The 20686-nt window shown below is 40.5% G+C and overlaps 1 protein-coding gene and 1 pseudogene across 4 annotated transcripts in view; one reads left to right on the top strand and one right to left on the bottom strand.

The window, feature by feature from the left end:
- LOC145507595 (uncharacterized) overlaps positions 1-20686 on the bottom strand; it is a 77663-nt gene that overhangs the window by 56011 nt on the left and 966 nt on the right. The window contains exon 2 of one of the 4 annotated variants that reach the window (XM_081494482.1): positions 17902-18726. The exons of the other annotated variants lie outside the window; for them this stretch is intronic. Coding sequence (XP_081350608.1) covers positions 18700-18726 — 27 coding nt within the window. The 3' untranslated portion in view covers positions 17902-18699. Of the gene's footprint in view, positions 1-17901; positions 18727-20686 lie in introns of those variants that run through there. 4 annotated transcript variants of the gene reach the window in all.
- On the top strand, positions 2375-3298 carry LOC145507578 (olfactory receptor 10AG1-like; annotated as a pseudogene).

The raw sequence follows: 20686 nt of genomic DNA, 5'->3' as shown, positions 1-20686 counted from the left end.
AACCTTCTTGACCTAGGGATATTCAAATGTACTATCCTACTTGAACAGAAAGGAATAATTTAGACAGAAGTCCAAAAAATGAGAGAAAACCTTATATAAAAAGAAGATGCAATAAAAGAAAAAAAAATCAAACTGACGGTAGTTTCTGAAGACAGAGGTTAACTCATCAAATGTAGGGCATGACGCATAGTGGACTGAAAAGATTGATGGCTCATTCAACAAGCAATTTTAATCAGTATCCAAGTATTACACTCTACATTGAATTAAATAGGTGAATAAACATGGATAAAGGTGTCAGGATAAGGTAGTGAAAAAAATAGGCACTGTTTCATAGTCTTATACACATAAAATCATATCATAATAATGTCACCTATCAGACCCCCGTTTCTAATCATTTTAAAGACTCAGTCAAAGCATTTTTATGTTTCTTAAAATCACATTTTCATTGGGAAAATTCTATAATAATAAGTTAAGTTTAAATACCTTCTGATCCTTAATATATATTATGTGTAAAAAATATATATATATAAGTAGTCTGAAATATTGTAGATGATAAAATAGATTCATATTTAGCTTTCCTTTTCCTAGGGAAAAGGAATTCCTTGGGATGCTCAAGTTTTGGATGGACTGTTCCTTCTGCCCCATGTGAGTGTCTACATTTCTGTAGCTGAAATGTTGACCCTCGTCTTCACTTAAAATTGTTAGAATATGGATATAGTTATGTCTCTTCTTTGCAGTGGCTTCGTCTCTGTGAACTTTCAGATCAGTTAACACATACCATGGAAGTTATGTATGATATACTGAAAACAATGATGTAATTTGCAACTCCTACAAGAGTGAGTGAAAAGAGCATAATTTCTAGACACACACACGCTCTACAGAAGGTACACTAGAACTGTACTGGTCTAAAAAGATTGATGATTCTTTCAACAAGCAATTTTAATCAGTATCCAAGTACTACAGTCTATGCTGAATTAAATAAGTAAATAAAACAGGAGGATACATGAAGTTGTTCTGAATTTTGGGTAGAAATCCTCGCTTACATCTTGGGGACTATTGTAAAGAAATAATCAAGATTTATTCAATAAATTCAGAAATTGCTTTTGTGAGAAAATATACTATATACTCCATAGAAAGATGTATAGAATATCACAAGAAACTTAAAATCTAGCTATAGCAAAGGACAAGTACTTAATGAATATGGGCAACCTCAGCTGAACATATTCACATTCACATAAACAAACATACACAAAAATGCAAAAAAAAAAAAAAAAAACCACACACACACAAGAATGAATGAATTAAATGGGGCCAGCAGAACAACAGCAATTATTAAGGATGTGAGGAATTTAGGAAGATCTCAGAGATGAACTGTGGCTGATGTTTCTTTCATGAAGTAAGTGTGTGAGGGGTGAGCATTCTAGTTAGAACTCCTAGCTTGAACATAAGTGCCAGATGTACCTACTTCTTCTCTCTTGGGTGTTCCTGGACAGAAAGATCAGCTTAATGATTCTTTTCTCCAAGTTGGAAAATCTGAATAAAAATTGTGACTACTGGGACTTCCCTGGGGGTCCAGTAACCAAGTTTCCCTGATTCCACTGCAAGGGTCCAGATTTGATCCCTAGTCTGGGAACTAGGATTCCGCATGCCTTGTGGCCAAACTAAAATAAATAAATGAATAAAAACAGAAATTATATATTAAAAAAAACTACGATTGTTGCTTTTATAGACATTACATTGAAAGACACACTTTTAAAAAATAAATAGTATCCCATAATACTCAATGGTCAGCTCATTGATTTGGTTTTGTAGTAAAAGAGCTAAATATGCATAACGTCAAAGACAAACAAGATTTGGAAATACCACTGGAAGGTCATCATTTTAAAAATTAACTATCTTTATCCACAAAACAATTGTAAGTGGCTTGCAAAATATTTACAGGAACAATAACATTAATTTTGAATTGATAATAATGGAAAACAGAATAGAGAGGTGAAAATAGCACATCAGTTGAAAACATGAAATCATTGTAACAACTGAACATAATTTTCAATTTGAATTCTCAAGTGTTCAGATGAATAGCAAAACTGCAATCACATGTCTTTAGAATCAAAGCAATAAAATAATATATTGTAGAGAAAACAGAGACAGAAGTTTTTTCTTATAGATAGATTTAATGATAAATAAAAGTATATTTCTCTGTACTTTTAGAGCACCTGGCATTATGTTTGGTTTTTATAGGGAAATGAAAAGTAAGAAGACATATAATCTAGTTTATACACAAAAAACAAGAGTCAATAAAAATGAAATGACAGTGCCTCTGATTGAATCATTCCCACAGATGAAATAGGAAGAGATGGAAGCAGAAGACAACATGTCCACAGTGATACAATTTGTACTACTTGGGTTTTCTGATCTTAGAAACCTCCAAGGGCTATTATTTGGGGTGTTCTCCATCATTTACGTCATTATCTTAACTGGAAATAGTCTCATAATACTACTAACTAGTCTTGACCCAGCACTGCACAAACCCATGTATTTCTTCCTGACAAACTTTTCCTTCTTGGACATCTGTTACATGTCTGTCACTCTCCCTAGGATTCTGGTGAACCTTTGGACTCAGGACAGAAGCATTTCTGTGCTGAACTGTGCTGCCCAAATGTGCTTCTTCCTTATCCTTGGAACCACTGAGTGCTTCCTCCTGGCGGTGATGGCCTATGACAGCTGTGTGGCCATCTGTGACCCTCTGCACTATTCCCTGGTCATGACCCCAAAGACGTGCCTCCAGCTGGCTGTGGGCTCCTTGGGTCAGTGGAATCCCAGTGCAGACAGGGCAAATGTGCCAGATCTTCTCTCTGCGTTTCTGTCATTCGAACCAGATTAACCACTTCTTCTGTGACATTCTCCCCCTTCTGAAGCTGGCCTGTGGAGACACTTTTGCACATGAGCTCTCAGTCTATGCAGTAGCTCTGTTGTTTGTTGCTGTATCTTTTATGCTGATCCTTGCCTCTTACAGCAAAATCATTTCCACTATTCTGATGTCGCCAACAGCCAGAGGGCGAACCAAAGCCTTTTCCATGTATTCTTCTCACCTGTTGGTTGTGCTTTTATTCTTTGGATCTGCTATCATTGCATACTCAAGGCCCAAATCTAGTCATTCTGCAGGAACTGACAGACTCCTCTCTCTGTTCTACACCATAGTGACTCCAATGTTCAATCCCATGATATATAGCCTTCGGAACAAGGATGTGATTGCAGCACTGAGAAAATTATTACTGAAAAATGTAGTGTGATGAGTTTATTTTAAAATGCTTTAAATACTGGACACAGGGTTATTAGAGAAATTTTTTAAAGATCTCTACATTTCCCAGTTTAGAAGTTAACCACTTCTTTTTATACTGTATTTTTCAGTTCAGTTCAGTTGCTCAGTCACGTCTGACTCTGCGACCCCATGGACTGCAGCACGCCAGGCCTCCCTGTCCATCACCAACTCCTGGAGTTTGCTCAAACTCATGTCCATCGAGTCAATGATGCCATCCAACCATCTCATCCTCTGTTGTCCCCTTCTGCTCCTGCCCTCAATCTTTCCCAGCATCAGGGTCTTTTCAAATGAGTCTGTTCTTTGCATCAAGTGGCCAAAGTATTGGAGTTTCAGCTTCAGCATCAGTCCTTCTAATGAATATTCAGGACTAATTTCCTTTAGGATGGACTGGTTTGATCTCCTTGCTGTCCAAGGGACTCTCAGGAGTCTTCTCCAACACCACATAGATCAGCCATAATTACTCCTATGTCCCCTCCTCTCTCCCATCCCGTCCTTCCAGGTCATCACCTAAGACTGGGCTCCCTGTGCTGCACAGCAACTTCCCACCAGCTATCCATCACACACCTGATTGTGTATATATGCTGATGCTACTTTCTCCATTCATCTCACTCTCTTCTTCCCCCACTGCGTAAGTCCATTCCCTACATCTGTGTCTCCATTCCTTTCCTACAAATAGGTTCATCAGTATCATTTTTTTTTTTAGATTCCATATATATGTATTACTTAGTAAAGAAGGTTTTACAAAATCGTGGAACACTGCTGTCCCAGGAGTTTGATCATTGGCTTTTAATCTTCTCTTTACCAGATGTAGAGCAAGTCATTTAGCTACTATTTTTTCCTTTCATTCTTTTAAAGAACAAAATTAAAATGTGTATGAAGCTTATTTAAAAGCACAGGTTAGCCATACCATCCCACCAGAAGTGTTGCTGTGTGAAATAAATAAATGTGTTTTGTTACACAGGCTTGAATATGATGCTAAAGAAGAAAATACACATTCATGTTTCACAGTGTTTGGTGGTGGTAGATAGTACTTTTTAGTGGCTTTTCAGCTGGTGCAGAAGCTCTTTAGTGGTAGGAAATGTTTCTCAGAAATGCAGGTTTTGTTATTTTAATGTGTGTGTTTTGACTGACCACTTCGATGTTTAAACAGTGCTTTCCTCTGCTGTGTATGTATTCAACACAACTACATCTGATATATGAACTTCTGTGAATATAAACAGCTGTGACTACAGACACATCTCATTAGTACTTTACAAGAATTTAATATACTCATGGTGTCAATGTGAGAGCAGTTAAAGAGGTTTTATTTTAAAGAAAAGAATTGCATGCTTCTGTAGGTGTGGATTTCATAATTAAAAATCCTATAGCTATAGATGTTTGACAGCATTTTTGCACAAATATCTACTATTTAAAAAAAAAATGTGTTTCTTTTTGTCACCCAGTTTGTTACTACTCCTATACGATTTTAACATTAAAAAGCATTGTTGAACATGCAGGCTTTGCAGATTTTATTTACAATTTTGTTTACAAAGAATATGACCCCATAATCATTATTTGAAATAATGGTAAAACTAAAGTTGGGAAAACTATTTCCACAGTTTATGATTCAGTTCAATTCAGTTTTTGATTCAGTTCAATTCAGTTCAGTCACTCAGTCATGTCTGACTCTTTGTGACCTTATGGACTGCAGCATGCCAGGCCTCCCTGTCCATAACCAACTCCCAGAGCTTATTCAAACTCATGTCCATTGAGTCAGTGATGCCATCCAACCATCTCATTATCTGTCGTCCCCTTCTCCTCCTGCCTTAAATCTTTCCCAGCATGAAGGTCTTCTCAAATGAGTCAGCTCTTAACATCAGGTGGCCAAAGTATTGGAGTTTCAGCTTCAACATCAGTCCTTCCAATAAATATTCAGGACTGATTTCCTTTAGGAGTCACTGGTTTGATCTCCATGCAGTCCAAGGAACTCTCAAGAGTCTTTTCCAACACCACAGTTCAAAAGCATCAATTCTTCGAGGCTCAGCTTTCTTTATAGTCCAACTCTCATATCCATACATGACTACTGGAAAAACTATAGCTTTGACTAGATGGACCTTTGTCAGCAAAAGCAATGTCTCTGCTTTTTAATATGCTGTTTAGGTTGGTCATAGCTTTTCTTCCAAGGAGTAAGCATCTTTTAATTTCATGGCTGCAGTCACCATCTGCAGTGATTTTGAAGCCCCTCAAAATAAAGTCTGTCACTGTCTCCATTGTTTCCCCATCTATTTGCCATGAAGTGATGGGACTGGATGCCATGATCTTAGTTTTCTGAATGTTAAGCTTTAAGCCAACTTTTTCAATGTCCTCTTTCATTTTCATCAAGAGGCCCTTCAGTTCTTCTTTGCTTTCTGCCATAAGAGTGGTGTTATCTGCGTATCTGAGGTTATTGATATTTCTCCTGGCAATCTTGATTTCAGCTTGTGTTTCATCCAGCCCAGCATTTCTCAAGATGTACTCTGCATATAAATTAAATAAGCATGGTAACAGTATACAGCCTTGACATACTCCTTTCCCAATTTGGAACCAGTCTGTTGTTCCATGTCCAGTTCTACCTATTGCTTTTTGTCCTGCATACAGATTTCTCAGGAGGCAGGTCAGGTGGTCTGGTATTCCCATCTCTTTAAGAATGTTCCACAGTGTGTTTTGATCTACACAAAGGCTTTGGCATAGTCAGTAAAGCAGAAGTTGATTTTTTCTGGAACTCTCTTGCTTTTTCAAGGATCCAATGGATGTTGCCAATTTGATCTCTGGTTCCTCTGCCTTTTCTAAATCCACTTTGAACATCTGGAAGCTTATGGCTCATGTACTGCTGAAACCTGGCTTGGAGAATTTTGAAGATTACTTTGCTAGCATGTGAGATGAGTGCAATTGTGCGGTAGTTTGAACAATCTTTGGCTTTTTTTGGGATTGGAATGAAAACTGACCTTTTCCAGTCCTGTGGCCACTGCTGAGTTTTCCAAATTTGCTGGCATATTGAGTGCAGCACTTTCACAGCATCATCTTTTAGGATTTGAAATAGCTCAACTGGAATTCCACTACCTCCACTAGCTTTGTTCGTAGTGATGCTTTCTAAGGCCCACTTGGCTTCTCATTCCAGGATGTCTGGCTCTTGGTGAGTGATCACACCATCGTGGTTATCTAGGTCATAAAGATCTTTTTTTGTTTAGTTCTTCTGTGTATTCTTGCCACCCTTTCTTGATATGCTCTGCTTCTGATTAATAATGCCTATATTGGTACTGACCTATAGTTATGTTTCAATCTATCTTTCCTTTGAATGTTCAGCCAAACATGATAATATGTTCCTATGACTAAAATTTTATCATTGAAATTAAATTAGTTAAATATTTATATATAGCCTTTAAGGAAGAATGGGTTGTTCTCTAGTCTGGAAAGGATCACTTCACCGTGTTTGAAATATAGCACAATTTTAACAGTATTGTGCATGTTTCAGTCAAACAATTGTGACATAACAGGCATGTTTTGTTTTAACATTAAATTTTACTGTCAACATCTGTGTGTCCCTGTCTGCAAACTGTATTGATTAGGTGTATGAGAGTGTCTGTGACAAACAAGTGACTCAGGAACGACAAAGACCTCCTGCCAGCATCTAACTGAGATTATTTCTTAACCCACAGGCTGACCATGGCAGTCTAGTTGTCAAAGGTAATTGATTGTTAAATGAGGATAAAAGGTCCTCTTCAGACTGGTTCATGAGAATGGCCATGTATAATACTATAGAGATGTTTTCATTAATTGATAACATTTTAAAATATATTCTATAATATTTTAAATTTGCATGCAAATTAAAATGCACTTTTTTGTTGTAAACTTTTTGAGAAGTCTGACAAATCCACAGAGTTATGTTACCAAAAACATAATCAAAATACAGAACAGCTTGATAACTCTCCAAAATTCTCATTTTTTGTCTCTCTAGTCAATACCTTACCAATTTACTACCAGCTGACCAGTCCTCTGCCAATATGCCTTTTTCAAAATGTCATATAAATGGAATCATAAAGCCTTTCAAGTCTGAATTTTCACTTTGCATAAAGCATTTAGCATATTGCTGCCTGCATCAATATAGTTTGTTTATTTATATTTCTTAGTATTGCCTTACACTATGCAATATACCAGAGTTTGTTTACTCATTCCTTAGGTGAAGAACACGCAGCTGTTTCCAGAATTTCACTGTTATAGCTGCCTTGAATGTTTGGCAATAGATTTTTGTGTAAATACAAGTTTTCATTTCTCTATAAAGTGGGACTTCTGGATAAATGTGTTTTGTAAGTGTGCAAATAACTTTATAATGAACCACCAACCTTCAGAGAAGCTGTCTCAATTTTCCATTCCCATGAGAAATGCACAGAAGTTCACTTGTTCTAAATCATCACCAGCATTAAGTATTATTTGTGCATTGATTTTTGTTGTTGTTTTGTTTTCATTAGATTTTCTTTTCAACTTTAATGTGTCTAGTGATATTTCATTTTTTTTAATTAGTTTATTTATCTATTTTGTAACTTTTCATTATTGTATTTGTTTTGCCATACATTGACATGAATCCACCGTGAGTGTACATGTTTTCCCCTTCCAGAACCCACCTCCCAAAGAGACACAGATATTTCATTTTTTAATTTTGATTTTCTTAATCAAACTCAGTAATTTCACACTGAGTTTTTCATGGTGTAATTTGTCATCTCTATATCTTCTTTGATGAATTATCTGTTCAAATTGTTTTCTGACATTTTACTTGTGCTGTTGATTTCTTTATTACAGAGTTTGAAGATTTTTATATATTTATATGCAAATACAAAAAGTATATATGCAATGCATAAGTATTCATATATATTTATATTTACTGACAGGTTCCTTGGAAGCTCAGTGGTAAAGAATCCAGCTGCCAAGCATGATATAAGGGTTCAATCCTTGGATGGGGAAGATCCCCTGGAAAAGGAAATGGCCATCCACTCCAGTATTCTTGCCTGGGAAATTCCATGGACAGAGGAGCCTGGCAAGCCATAGTCCATGAGGTTGCAAAAGAGTCAGACACGACTTACGGAATAAACAACAACAATATTCATTGACAGATTACAAAATGAAAGAAAGCCATTATCCAAAAATTTTACTGGCAGGAATTAAGCTGATAGAACTGCTCAGCTGCACATGTATGCTACGTTTCATGAAAAGAGACTTGAAACAAGGAATCTGACTCCATATTTGATGTTTGACGGTGGAAAACTTTTAAAGCACACAGTTAAAACAGTTGAAATGACCCAGTGTAAAATAAAATGGGATCCTCTAAGACTTAAACTCTTTATGCAAGAACCATTTGAAAGAGAAGGGGATTTTTTTTTTTTTTTGAGTAATTAGGGCCCGAAAGCGCCTTCCTCTTCTAGTCTTCCCCGTCCTTCTGTACCCGCACCAGCCGCTGCAGGTCGTCCCTGTGAAACAGACTCTCCGGGCTGACACCGGCAGCTTGTGGCTGTGGGGCTGTGTAAAGAGCGTGGCCCAGGCGACCCCTGCTCAGACCTGTCTGCCCACAGGCTCACTGCACGCCCTCTCCCTGGGGCTGGCCTTGCACAGCCCCAGGTTCAGGCTGTGATTCATCTGGGAGAGAATGGCCGTAAGCTGGACCCTCCTGTAGTCGGAGGTGATGGGGGCCCCAGCAGCCCTGGCCTTCCCAGGAAGGCAGGAGGACCTTTGCTTTGCTTCTGGTCAGGCCGTCTGGGTTCAGAGAGTATAGGCTGTTCCAGAGGCAGCGTGTTCCCAGTCCTGGGGTACAAGCTGCAGGGAACAGGGATGAAGGACTCCATCCCCCCATCAGGCACCGAGAGCCGCACAATGCCCAGGGGCCCTTGGTTTGTGTCCTGGCTTTGTCGTCTACCTTCATCCATCCCCTTTCTCCAGATCAAGTTGATTCAGGAAGAGCGGGGATTAGCTCCCAACTTTTTTCCATTTTACAACCTAGTTTGGCCGGTCCATAAAATGGAAATAATGATTGACACCATATGATCACAACCTTAACGCTGTAGCCCCAGCTATGAAGGCTCCATAGGCAATAACAATGAAATTACCGACTTCATTCCATTAGCAAGTATCAAGTATTTTGCAGCCATAGATTTAGCTAATATATTCTGTTCAGTGCCTATTTCGACTGCCTCTCAGAGGAAGTTTGCTTTCACCTCTAAAGAGACACAAGATACTTTACTTAACTACTCATAGGGTATCTCAGTAGCTTGGCCATCTCATACAATTTTTTCAAGATATTAACTGCATTCAACTCCTTCTGGAAATATGGATATGACATTATGTATAAACGGATTCAGGCTTCCCCAGTGGGTCAGCAGTGAAGAGTCTGCCTGCTGAGCTGCAGGAGATGCAAGTTCAATCCCTGAGTCAGGAAGATCCCCTGGGGAAAGTATGGCAATCCATTCCAGTGTTCTTTCCTAGAGAATCCCATAGACAGAGGAGTCTGGTGAACTGCAGTCCAGAGGGTCACAAAGAGTCGGACATGACTGAAGCAACTTAGGGCTCATGCACATAAAGGGATTCATTTGACAGATTCATTTAGGACCATTGGAGGAGGTCATCTGGAGAAGGTGACATCTGGTTGACTGGCAAACTGGACCTGGGTGCTCCTCACCCTCTCCCTAGTCTTTAGAATGTACATTCTGTCCATCATTCCTACAGTGAGAGATATTTTCAAAGACCACACAAGCAGTCTTGAGAGAGCAACTTGCTGTTGAGACTGTCTGGACAGTATACATGCTTGAAGCTGGTTAAGACCTCTATATAAATATTTGGAATTCTGACTGGTGGGTATTGAGATCTACTTGTCTCACAGCTTCCTATGAAAAGCCCTATATGTGAGACTATAAGCAATAATTTGATGCTTATTCTAGAACATGAGTTCAACTTTAATTCAATTGTATTTTACTGACCTACCGTAAAATTAATTCAACTTATTGGGATATCAGGGCTTCCTCAGTGGTTCAGTGATAAAGAATCCACCTGTAGTGCAGGAGACCCAGGTTTGATCACTGGGTTAGCAAGATCCCCTGGAGGAGGAAATGGCAACCCACTCAGGTATTCTTGCCTAGAGAATTCTATGGAAAGAGGAGCCTGGTGGGTTACAGTCCGTGGGGGTGCAAAGAGTCAGACATGACTTAGAGACTAAACAACAACAAGAATATTTGGGTATTAATACGAAGGATGAGAAGAATCAGGACTTTTTGCTTGATAATGATTTACTGGAACCTGAGAGTCATAGTTTCCTGCACAGAGAGAAGTGTTATCAATTTACCAAGTAATGGGAGAATTTCTTAAAAGAAAATTTAAATTTCTGAAAAAAAAACCCAAACATATATACACGGTGAGAAACAGAGTACTAACATAATTGGAAATCTCAGTTATGCAAAAATCTTTAAGACCACTGAAAGTTTCTTTTTCAGGACTGACTCAGAGGCGTACTAACTAGATTAGATAGTTGTCTTGGTGCCATCTATTGTCTGAAAGATGTAAGGATTCCAGGTTCTATGGTATATGGAAAACACTTTTTAAGTTCATTCTTCTCAAGCAGTGCCAATGTGAAAGAGCATTTGCTAGGAAAGTCTGTTTTCTTAAGGCCGGTTCATGGTGAGCATTTAAGTATTTGAGTGGAAGTAGCATATATTTTCCTGATGACCTCCTTTACCAGATTAGTTGCAAGTTCCAAACCAAAGATCCTTAATACAAACACTTTTGACCTTGTCACTTTTCATCCAATTCTTTGTTTTTAAAAATTCAATGTATCAATAAATCCATTCAATAAGTTGCTAATTTAGATGTATGTTCAATTCTCTTTTATTTTCTAAGGTTTCCAATCATTTGTGGAATGTCTCCCAATTTTTGTCATTTTCAATTTTTTTTTGTGACAGTTTTCTTTAGGATGTTTTTAGAATTATTTTTAAATTCTTGCTTGCCAACTCCAATTTTGGTTCAATGTGTATTTGCTTTTGGCATTTTCCCTCTTGTATGGGCATAAAATCTTTCCTGTTATCATGCTTAGTAATTTGTTTATTTTATGCCATACAGACTACAAAGATGTTCTACAGGATTTCTCAAATCAACGAAGCTTCAATTATTTTTCTGATGCAATTAAGAGTGGTAAGCCCCATTCAATAGAAAACTGATTCTTTTGGTTTTGGCAACATGCACTGTATCTCCAGTTCACCCCTCTTACTAGGGCATAGCAACCTAGGACTTTCACATAAGTACTTGAGCTTTCTTGGTCTCTTCAGCACGAAAGTAATATAAAATTGTCTACTCTTTTTTTAATTAGTTTATTTATCTATTTTTTAACTTTACAATACTGTATTGGTTTTGCCATACATTGACATGAATCCACCATGGGTGTACATGTGTTCCAAAAGAAAAAAAGAATCGTCTACTCTTGTCTTTCAGAGGTTTTTGATATATCTTTAACCCCCACTCCAAACAATTTAAAATTTGGCAAATGCTGTGAAGGGAAGACAGCTCTGTGTTTGTAGCCATGCAAATTTCCAGTTTGGGTACTCTAGTACTGTGTAATTACCACAAGTTCTGCAAGCTTTTCTGAGAGCCGCTGAAATATCATTGTTTTAGTGAAACTGTCATACAAAATGCACATAAGAACAATCAAGTTGACGATGAAAAACTGTTTACTAACTGGGATGGTTTTGCCTCCTTTTGATGCTCTCAGGCATAAGACTCTTATTTAAAGGTCCTTCTGGGACTTTCCTGGTGGCCCAGTGGTTAAAAGTCTACCTGCCACTGCAGAGGACATGGGGTTGAGAGGGTAACAGGCAGGAAGGCCAGGGGTCTCCAAATGGAGGAAATAGGCTGCAAGTGTCAGACATTTTTATCTCTCTTAAGTGGCAGGAGGAAACAAACTAGTGATATTTTTTCCCTTCTCTAAACAAATTTAAATGAGGTTTCTCTTAAAATACTGTGTTGTCATAATGACACCTGGTTTCACCTGAAGTTAACTATTCTCAAACCTTGAGTTAACCTATGCATTCTTCTTATGAAAATGTTTGTCTTAAGCTATGTTAATGTACTATGCATTTACCCCAAACTCTAGCTTCAAGTCAGTTCGCCTAATGGCTCATAACAGACTTGACAAACCAGTATGTGATACTCAGACATTGTTCCCCTAATCTATGTAAATGAAACTATTTGCATGGTAATCTGCCCTTCTACAAGTTTCAAGCCAATCGTTTTATGACCCGGGATTCCTCGTCTGGTGCCAAGATTATCCCAAGAAACATCTTATGGATGAGGGGCCTGGTGCCATTCTGAGTTTTAAGACATTTCTTTCTTTCATTAACAGACTGCTGGTGACTATGTAACATCCAGCTGAAGACTACCAGGGGGGCACTCTTTCTGTCCCCTTCTGATGCCTATGTGAGAAGTTTCTCTATCTCCTTTATACTTTAATAAAACTTTATTACACAAAAGCTCTGAGCGATCAAGCCTCATCTTGGCCCCGGATTGAATTCTTCTCCAGAGGCTAAGAATCCCGGCCGTGTTTTCATGGTCCAGCAACAACTTTTCAGGGCCAATCCCTGGTCCAGGAAGATAACCACAAGCCAAAGGGCATCTAAGCCATGCACCGCAACTGTTGAGCCTGTGGTATTAGAGCCCAAGTTCTAGAATCCGTGGTCTGCAACAGAAAGTACCCCCACTCTCTGCAACTACAGAAAGCCCATGCACAGCAAGGAAGACCCTGCACAGACAAAAGTAAATATATAGGTAGATAGATAATTTTAAAAAATAAAGTCCTTTCATCTTCTCAGAAAGCACCTACTGATGACAGGCTCTATAGTAGCCTCTGCTGGTCTCACCCTTCAGTGCAACAAAAAATATTACATTTCAGTGCTGAGGATATCAAGTAACATTTTTAGGAACTTCCATGTGGTTTTTGAAATAATTTAGATGAGAGCTACATTTTAAAATATATGAACTATTTAAAAGAACCTCTACAGTATTAGAGTGTAGGACTCTAGTGGGATTTCAAGTGTCAGGAAAAAACCACCACAATACTACTGAGAGCAAAAATTGCCTCTTCAAACTAACACTAACAGAATTGCTATTATAATTATGAAGTTGTTTCAAAATAATAATTCACAATAACTTACTAATTATTCCCCAGGAATCTCTTGGAAATGAACATGTTTGGAATCTTCAGTTATTAGGTCCCTAATGGCTTGAGAATGTATAAAAAGTCCTTGCTTCTATCGGTGAAATTATTTATCTAGGTAATAGGAAAATGTCTCCTTCTTTGGTAAGTAGCTTTTGTGTTTATCAGATTGGCTTTATTGATGCAAAAATAGACTTTTATGGATCTGAGACCACTGACGTGTCAAAATAGTTACAAAATCATATGTATTAGATATTACCCACAAATAAATCTACCTGCGTCATTCTTTTACAGCTTCTGCAGGGATCTGAAACACTCACCTTGTTTAAATAAGCTTTTTTGTTAACAGAAATAAACTGAAACATGATTGGCTACCTGATAGTTTTAATTAATTTATTTTCTGTTCTAACATTGTTTTGCTATATATTTATGAAAAATTTAGCGAATCACTTCAGTTTGATTGAATCTTTTTGGTCATTCCCATTGAAAGCAAGAATCTAAGATTCACGCTCATCTCCAACTTTTCCCCTCGTGCTTCTCTTCTCATTCACGTTTCTCTACATGGATGGTGGTGGTGGCGGCAGAGATGGTTTAGTTACTAAATCGTGTTCGACTCTTTGCAACCCCATGGACTGTGGCCCCGCCCAGCTCCTCTGTCCATTGGATTTCCCAGGTAAGAATACTAGAATGGGTTGCCATTTCTTTCACCAGGGAATCTTCCTGACCAGGGATCAAACCCAGGCCTCCTGAATTGTAGGCATTCTCCTGCATTGTAGGCAGGTTGTTTAAGGGCTGAGCCACCAGAGAAACCCTTCTTTGTCTATTGAGAGGGATGCTCGCTGTGAGTCCCCGAGAGTAACGGACTATATTTTTAGGAAATAACTGAGTCATTCTGTCCTGCCTTCAGCAAGTCTGCACCACAGCCTGTCTCACGGAGGCAACACTATTAATTCTCTAACCACCTTCATGGTTGTCCTCATGAACTTTGACTTCACACATCTTGTGGAGTGACTCAGAACATTAAGCTTCAATGTCCCCATACAACATATGGAATCAATAATGAGAATATAGCTAACACAGCCAATCTGTCTTGAAGTTTTGGAGGCAGGAGCCTGGGCTCCAATCCTATTTTCATCACATCTTAGCTCTCCAGCTCTCTGTGCTTTAGCTCCCTCAACTGTAAGAGAAAGACGACAGTGATAGCAACTGCTGCGAAATTTTGTTAGTATATTTTTGTGTGACAGTAAATAAATTATATGTAAAGTGTTTAGAATATTGCATTTCACATCACAATCATTATATAAATGATAACTATTATTTAAAAGATATAGTGACATAGTTCTAATTATTAGCTAGGGATAAGCGAGAGCAGTGGAATTGTTTCTGTTGTCATTTAGTCATTAAGTCATGTCCAACTCTTTGTGACCCCATGGACTGTAGCCCATCAGGCTTCTGTGCCCATGAGATTCTCCAAGCAAGGATACTGGAGTGGGTTCCCATTTCCTTCTCTAGAAGATCTTCCCAGATCAGGATTTGAACCTACATCTCCTGCGTTGGCAAGTGGATTCTTTACTGCTGAGCAGAGAGCAGTGGAGTAATTGAAACTAATCTTCACTCTAACTATTATGTGGCAGTCTATCTAAACTGAGATAGCAAGAAAGTATAGATAGGTAGTTTTCCTAATTTAACCTGACAGAGAAACCATGATTTTAAATAGATATAATGTTATATATAATAATATGCATATAGTACATGTATTAAGTATAGCAGATTCTCTCTAATTGTGCAAGGTCATACAATTCACGTGGCTAATATAAGATTCTAACCAAATGCTTATAAACTCTAAATTTAGGTCTTATCATTTCTGAACACTCTGATTACCTTGAAAACAGGCAAAATAAGAATAAATTAACCACTATCCTAACAAGGTATTGCATCTCATTCACACTCTTTGAGATAATAACATAAGAGAGCATCCTAACCCTTCTAATTCTTAGGCTTTTCTGTGCCTATATTATAGCATACTTTTAGTGATTAGATGATATTACGATGAAGTTCTTAGCCCTGTAGTTGTCTCAATAATTTTATATAAATGAGAGAATGACCCCAACCATTTGTTCTAGCCGACTGTGGCAGTAGTAATGACTCAACATCCTGAATCATACTAGGATAAAAATTAAATGCAGCTATTTGTGTTTGCTCACATATATAATTAGTGAGGAGGCTATATAGAGTGATTTTTAAAGATGAGAAGTTAACTTAATACTAATTTTTTGCTCACTTTACTCAGTCATTTAATATTTATGCTGTGATTACTAGAAGCCAAGAATAATAAAGAATGCCAAAGAGAAAAGCAGTTAATTCATTAATCTCCTTGACTTGGTATCTTGAGAGGATTTAAGGAATTGCCTTAAACTCGTCCCTGTCTAAAACATGCTCTCAGCTGATGCTTACTGACATTTGCTTTCATTTCACTAATATCATTTTTGCTTTTATTATTATTTTTTAAATAGCTGAACTATATTGCATTGTATCACTCTAATTACAGTCAAGAGTACAACACACTACTATCTATTAAATACTGGACAGAAGGAGTACATTGTTCTAGAGTTATCATTACAAGACGTACTCATGTTCAGTTCAGTTCAGTTCAGTCGCTCAGTCGTGTCCGACTCTTTGCGACCCCATGAATCACAGCACGCCAGGCCTCTCTGTCCATCACAAACTCCCGGAGTCTACCCAAACCCATGTCCATCAAGTCGGTGATGCCATCCAACCATCTCATCCTCTGTCGTCCCATTCTCCTCCTGCCCCCAATCCCACCCAGCATTAGGGTCTTTTCCAGTGAATCAACTCTTAGCATGAGGTGGCCAAAGTATTGGAGTTTCAGCTTCAACATCAGTCCTTCCAATGAACACCCAGGATTGATCTCTTGTAGGATGGACTGATTGGATCTCCTTGCATTCCAAGGGACTCTCAAGAGTCTTCTCCAACACCACAGTTCAAAAGCATCAATTCTTTGGTGCTCAGCTTCCTTTACATTCCAACTCTCACATCCATACATCACCACTGGAAAAACCATAGCCTTGACTAGACGGACCTTTGTTGGCAAAGTAATGTCTCTGCTTTTAAATATGCTGTCTAGTTTGGTCATAACTTTGCTTCCAAGGAGTAAGCGTCTTTTAATTTCATGGCTGCAGTCACCACCTGCAGTGATTTTGGAGACCAGAAAAATAAAGTCAGCCACTGTTTCCACTGTTTCCCCATCTATTTGCCATGAAGTGATGGGACTGGATGCCATGATATTAGTTTTCTGAATGTTGAGCTTTAAGCCAACATTTTCACTCTCCTCTTTCACTTTCATCAAGAGGCTCTTTAGTTCTTCTTCACGTTCTGCCAAAGGGTGGTGTCATCTGCATATCTGAGGTTATTGATATTTCTCCTGGCGATCTTGATTCCAGCTGGTGATTCCTCCAGTCCACCATTTCTCATGAAGAACTCTGCATATAAGTTGAATAAGTAGGGTGACAATATCCAGCCTTGACGTACTTAATTTCCTATTTGGAACCAGTCTGTTGTTCCATGTCCAGTTCTAACTGTTGCTTCCTGACCTGCATACAGGTTTCTCAAGAGGCAGGTCAGGTGGTCTGGTATTCTCATCTCTTTCAGAATTTTCCACAGTTGATTGGGATCCACACAGTCAAAGGCTCTGGCATAGTCAATAAAGCAGAAATAGACGTTTTCCTGGAACTCTCCTGCTTTTTCAATGATCCATCGGATGTTGGCAATTTGATCTCTGGTTCCTCTGCCTTTTCTAAAACCAGCTTGAACATCTGGAAGTTCACGGTTCATGTATTGCTGAAGCCTGGCTTGGAGAATTTTGAGCATTACTTTACTAGTGTGTGAGATGAGTGCAATTATGCGGTAGTTTGAGCATTCTTTGGCATTGCCTTTCTTTGGGATTGGAATGAAAACTGACCTTTTCCAGTCCTGTGGCCACTGCTGAGTTTTCCAGATTTGCTGGAATATTGAGTGCAGCACTTTCACAGCATCATCTTTCAGGATTTGAAATAGCTAAACTGGAATTCTATCACCTCCACTAGCTTTGCTCGTAGTGCTGCTTCCTAAGGCCCACTTGACTTCACCTTCCAGGATGTCTGGCTCTAGGTACGTGATCACACCATCGTGATTATCTGGGTTGTGAAGATCTTTTTGTACAGTTCTTCTGCGTATTCTTGCCACCTCTTCTTAATATCTTCTGCTTCTGTTAGGTCCCTATCATTTCTGTCCTTTATTGAGCCCATCGTTGCGTGAAATGTTCCCTTGGTATCTCTAATTTTCTTGAAGAGCTCTCTAGTCTTTCCCATTCTATTGTTTTCCTCTATTTCTTTGCATTGATTGCTGATATACAGTATAATCCAACATAAAAGTGGCTTAAGCAAAAACGGAGTTACATTTCTCTCCTATAGGTATTTGTCTGTGGGCAGTCCAGATCTGATGTAGGCAGGCTGGAATGGCATCTCCACCCAGTCCTGCCAGCACCATCATCCTGGGATGTGGCTTTGATCCAAAGTGACTGTTTAAGGGCCAACCACTCTGTCCCCAACCCAGCAGAGGAAGAAGACAGGTGTACCCCTTGCTTTTAAGGGGTACCCATCACTTCTGCTTACATCTCATCAGCCAAAACTTATTCAGTCACACAGCTACAGCCAGCTGAAGGGAAGGAGGGAAATGCAGTGAAAAACTGCCCAGGTAGAACTGAGGTCCTGGTACTGAAGACATCAGAGTGGCTACAGGAGACAGCTGCGCTACGTACCGTGATGGGCTGAGTTGTGTCCCCTGGAAATTCACACGTTGTGTCCTAACCCCCAGCACCTCAGAATGTGACTGTAGTTGGAAAAAGGGTCTTTAATGGTGTGATTAAGATAAAATGAAGTCATGATGGTGGGCCCTAATCCATATGACCATTGTCCTTACAAGAAAAGAAGATTAGAACCCAGACATGCATGAAAGGGGGCTTCCCAGGTGGCTCAGCCGTAAAGAATCTGCCAATGCAGGAGATGTGGGCTCGATCCTTAAGTCGGGAAGATTGCCTGGACAAGGAAATGGCAGCCTACTCCAGTATTCTTGCTTGGACTATCCTATGGACAGAGGAGCCTGCTGGGCTACGGTCCGTGAAGTCTCAAAAGAGTCGGATGGGTCTCAGCGACTAAACAACAAAAACAATGCATAGAAGGAAGAACACGTGAGGACGCACGGAGAAGACAGCCGTCCACACAGCAAGGAGAGAGGCCTCAGGAGGAACTAGCCTGCTCACACCTTGGTCTTGGAGTTCAGCCTCCTCAAGGGTGAGAAGATAAATTCCTGCTGTTGGAGCCTCCCAGTCTGTGGGGCTTGGTTATAGCAGCCCTAGCAAATGAATACACTTATCTGTTGCCAGTTACATGGTGGCTTAACCACATAGGATGTCATAGTTGTTGTGGATCAGGAATCTGGGCACAGCTTAACGAGGTCCTTCACTCCCTGGTCTCCTGAAAGCCTGCCTTCAAGTATCATCTGCCTCTCACCTGAAAGCTGGACGGTGCAGGGATCTGCGTCCAAGCTCCTGTGACGTTGGCAGATTTAGTCCTCCCTGGGCTGCTGGCCACCTGGGCCTCCCACCCTGGCAGCTGGCTTCAAGAACATGTGCAAGCCAAGGGGGTATGGACGCCAGCTGCAGGGAAGGCTCAGTCCTCTGTAACGTAAACCCAGGAGCGCCACCCTTGCCCATTACACTGTTAGAGGTGTCAGTGAAAATTCAATTAAGTTAAAAAAGAATTTTATTCAAGCTAGGGGATATATGTATACCTATGGCTGATTCATGTTGCGGTCTGACAGAAAACAACACAATTCTGTAAAGCAATAATCCTTCAATTAAAATTTTTTTTAAAAAAATTGAAAAAAAATAAAGTGAAGATTATAACCCGGGAGACAAACTCTCAGACGCTTTGAGCGAGCCTGTTAAAAGCCCAAGGCATGATCCCATACAGTTTTGAGATAAAGGATTATACATCAAAGCTCACTAAGGATATAGATCAACTCAAGCAAACTGAGCAGTAAGTCATTACGACCCCCTACAGAGCTGGCCAAGAATGCTAATCTTGTAAGACATTGCACTGCTAGGTCAGAAGGAAGGAAGGTGGATCTTTGCAGGCCAGGCGTCTCTCCAGTCTTTGACGTCTGGTTAATGGGGAAGGAAGGCAGACAGCACAGAGAACTTTCCATTTAACTTCTTTTGTCTGACCTTAGTATGTAAACTTGAATCAGAAGCAAGCCACCAGTGACAGCCCACACTCAGGATACTGCCAACCACAGTACCTGACCGCCTGGAGCCCGGCCACTGTGGCCTGTCCTGTGGAGAAGGGCTGTTATCTCATACACAACATCAGGGAACCGGGGCCCCAAGGCTGGCGGCATGTTTCTCCGAGGTCCTTGCCCTGAAGGGGGCCGTTGCTGTTCCCGTGGGGACACGGTTTCCTGTGGCGGTGCTGGGTTTCCACTCACCTGGCTGCTTGGGGAAAACAGGCTCTGGAATCAGGTGGAGATGTGGCTTGTGGCCCAGAACCGGGGACTTCTCCTGGGGGCCACCCACGTGCCGCCCCTCGGCTTGCTCAGGGCCCCCCCTCCAGGTGCTGAGGCTCTGGAGCCCCGGGCCCGCCCACGCAGCCGGCCTCGGTCAAGGAGGGGGACACCCTTGGGTCAAGCGGTCATGCGGGTGAGGGACCTCTGGGGCCAAAGCTGCTGCTCGCTATACCAGCCACGGCCTCTCGCGACAGCAGGCGCAGACCAGGCAGGTTCTGACCAGCCGTGCCAGCCCCAAGCCCCTTGGTTCTTCCTCGGGCTGCGCAGTGACCCTCCAGGGATGTGCTCGTCTCGGGGACCCCACCTGGGCTCCACCTGAGAGTGCCCTGACTCCGCCTGAGGCGCACCACTCCCCGCTCCCTTCACTGCAGGGCTGTCCCGTGAGCTCTCCCTCCGCCCGGGACGCTGAGTGGGCAGGCTCCCCCGCGGGGTCTCAGGCTCCGAGCCCGTGGCCGGCCCGCCCTTCCAACCGCGGGCGTCACTCGGGGGCTCCTCTCCTAGTGGCTCGTTCGCCAGCGAGCCGGCGGCTCACTGCCGCCGCGCCGCGC

The sequence above is a fragment of the Giraffa tippelskirchi genome, chromosome 1 (genome assembly GCF_054371585.1).
Source record: "Giraffa tippelskirchi isolate mGirTip1 chromosome 1, T2T-mGirTip1v1.2.pri, whole genome shotgun sequence".
NCBI classification, from domain to species: Eukaryota; Metazoa; Chordata; class Mammalia; order Artiodactyla; family Giraffidae; genus Giraffa; species Giraffa tippelskirchi.
The sequence above is the reverse complement of the archived record's forward strand: the minus strand, read 5'-3'. Positions and strand labels throughout refer to the sequence as shown.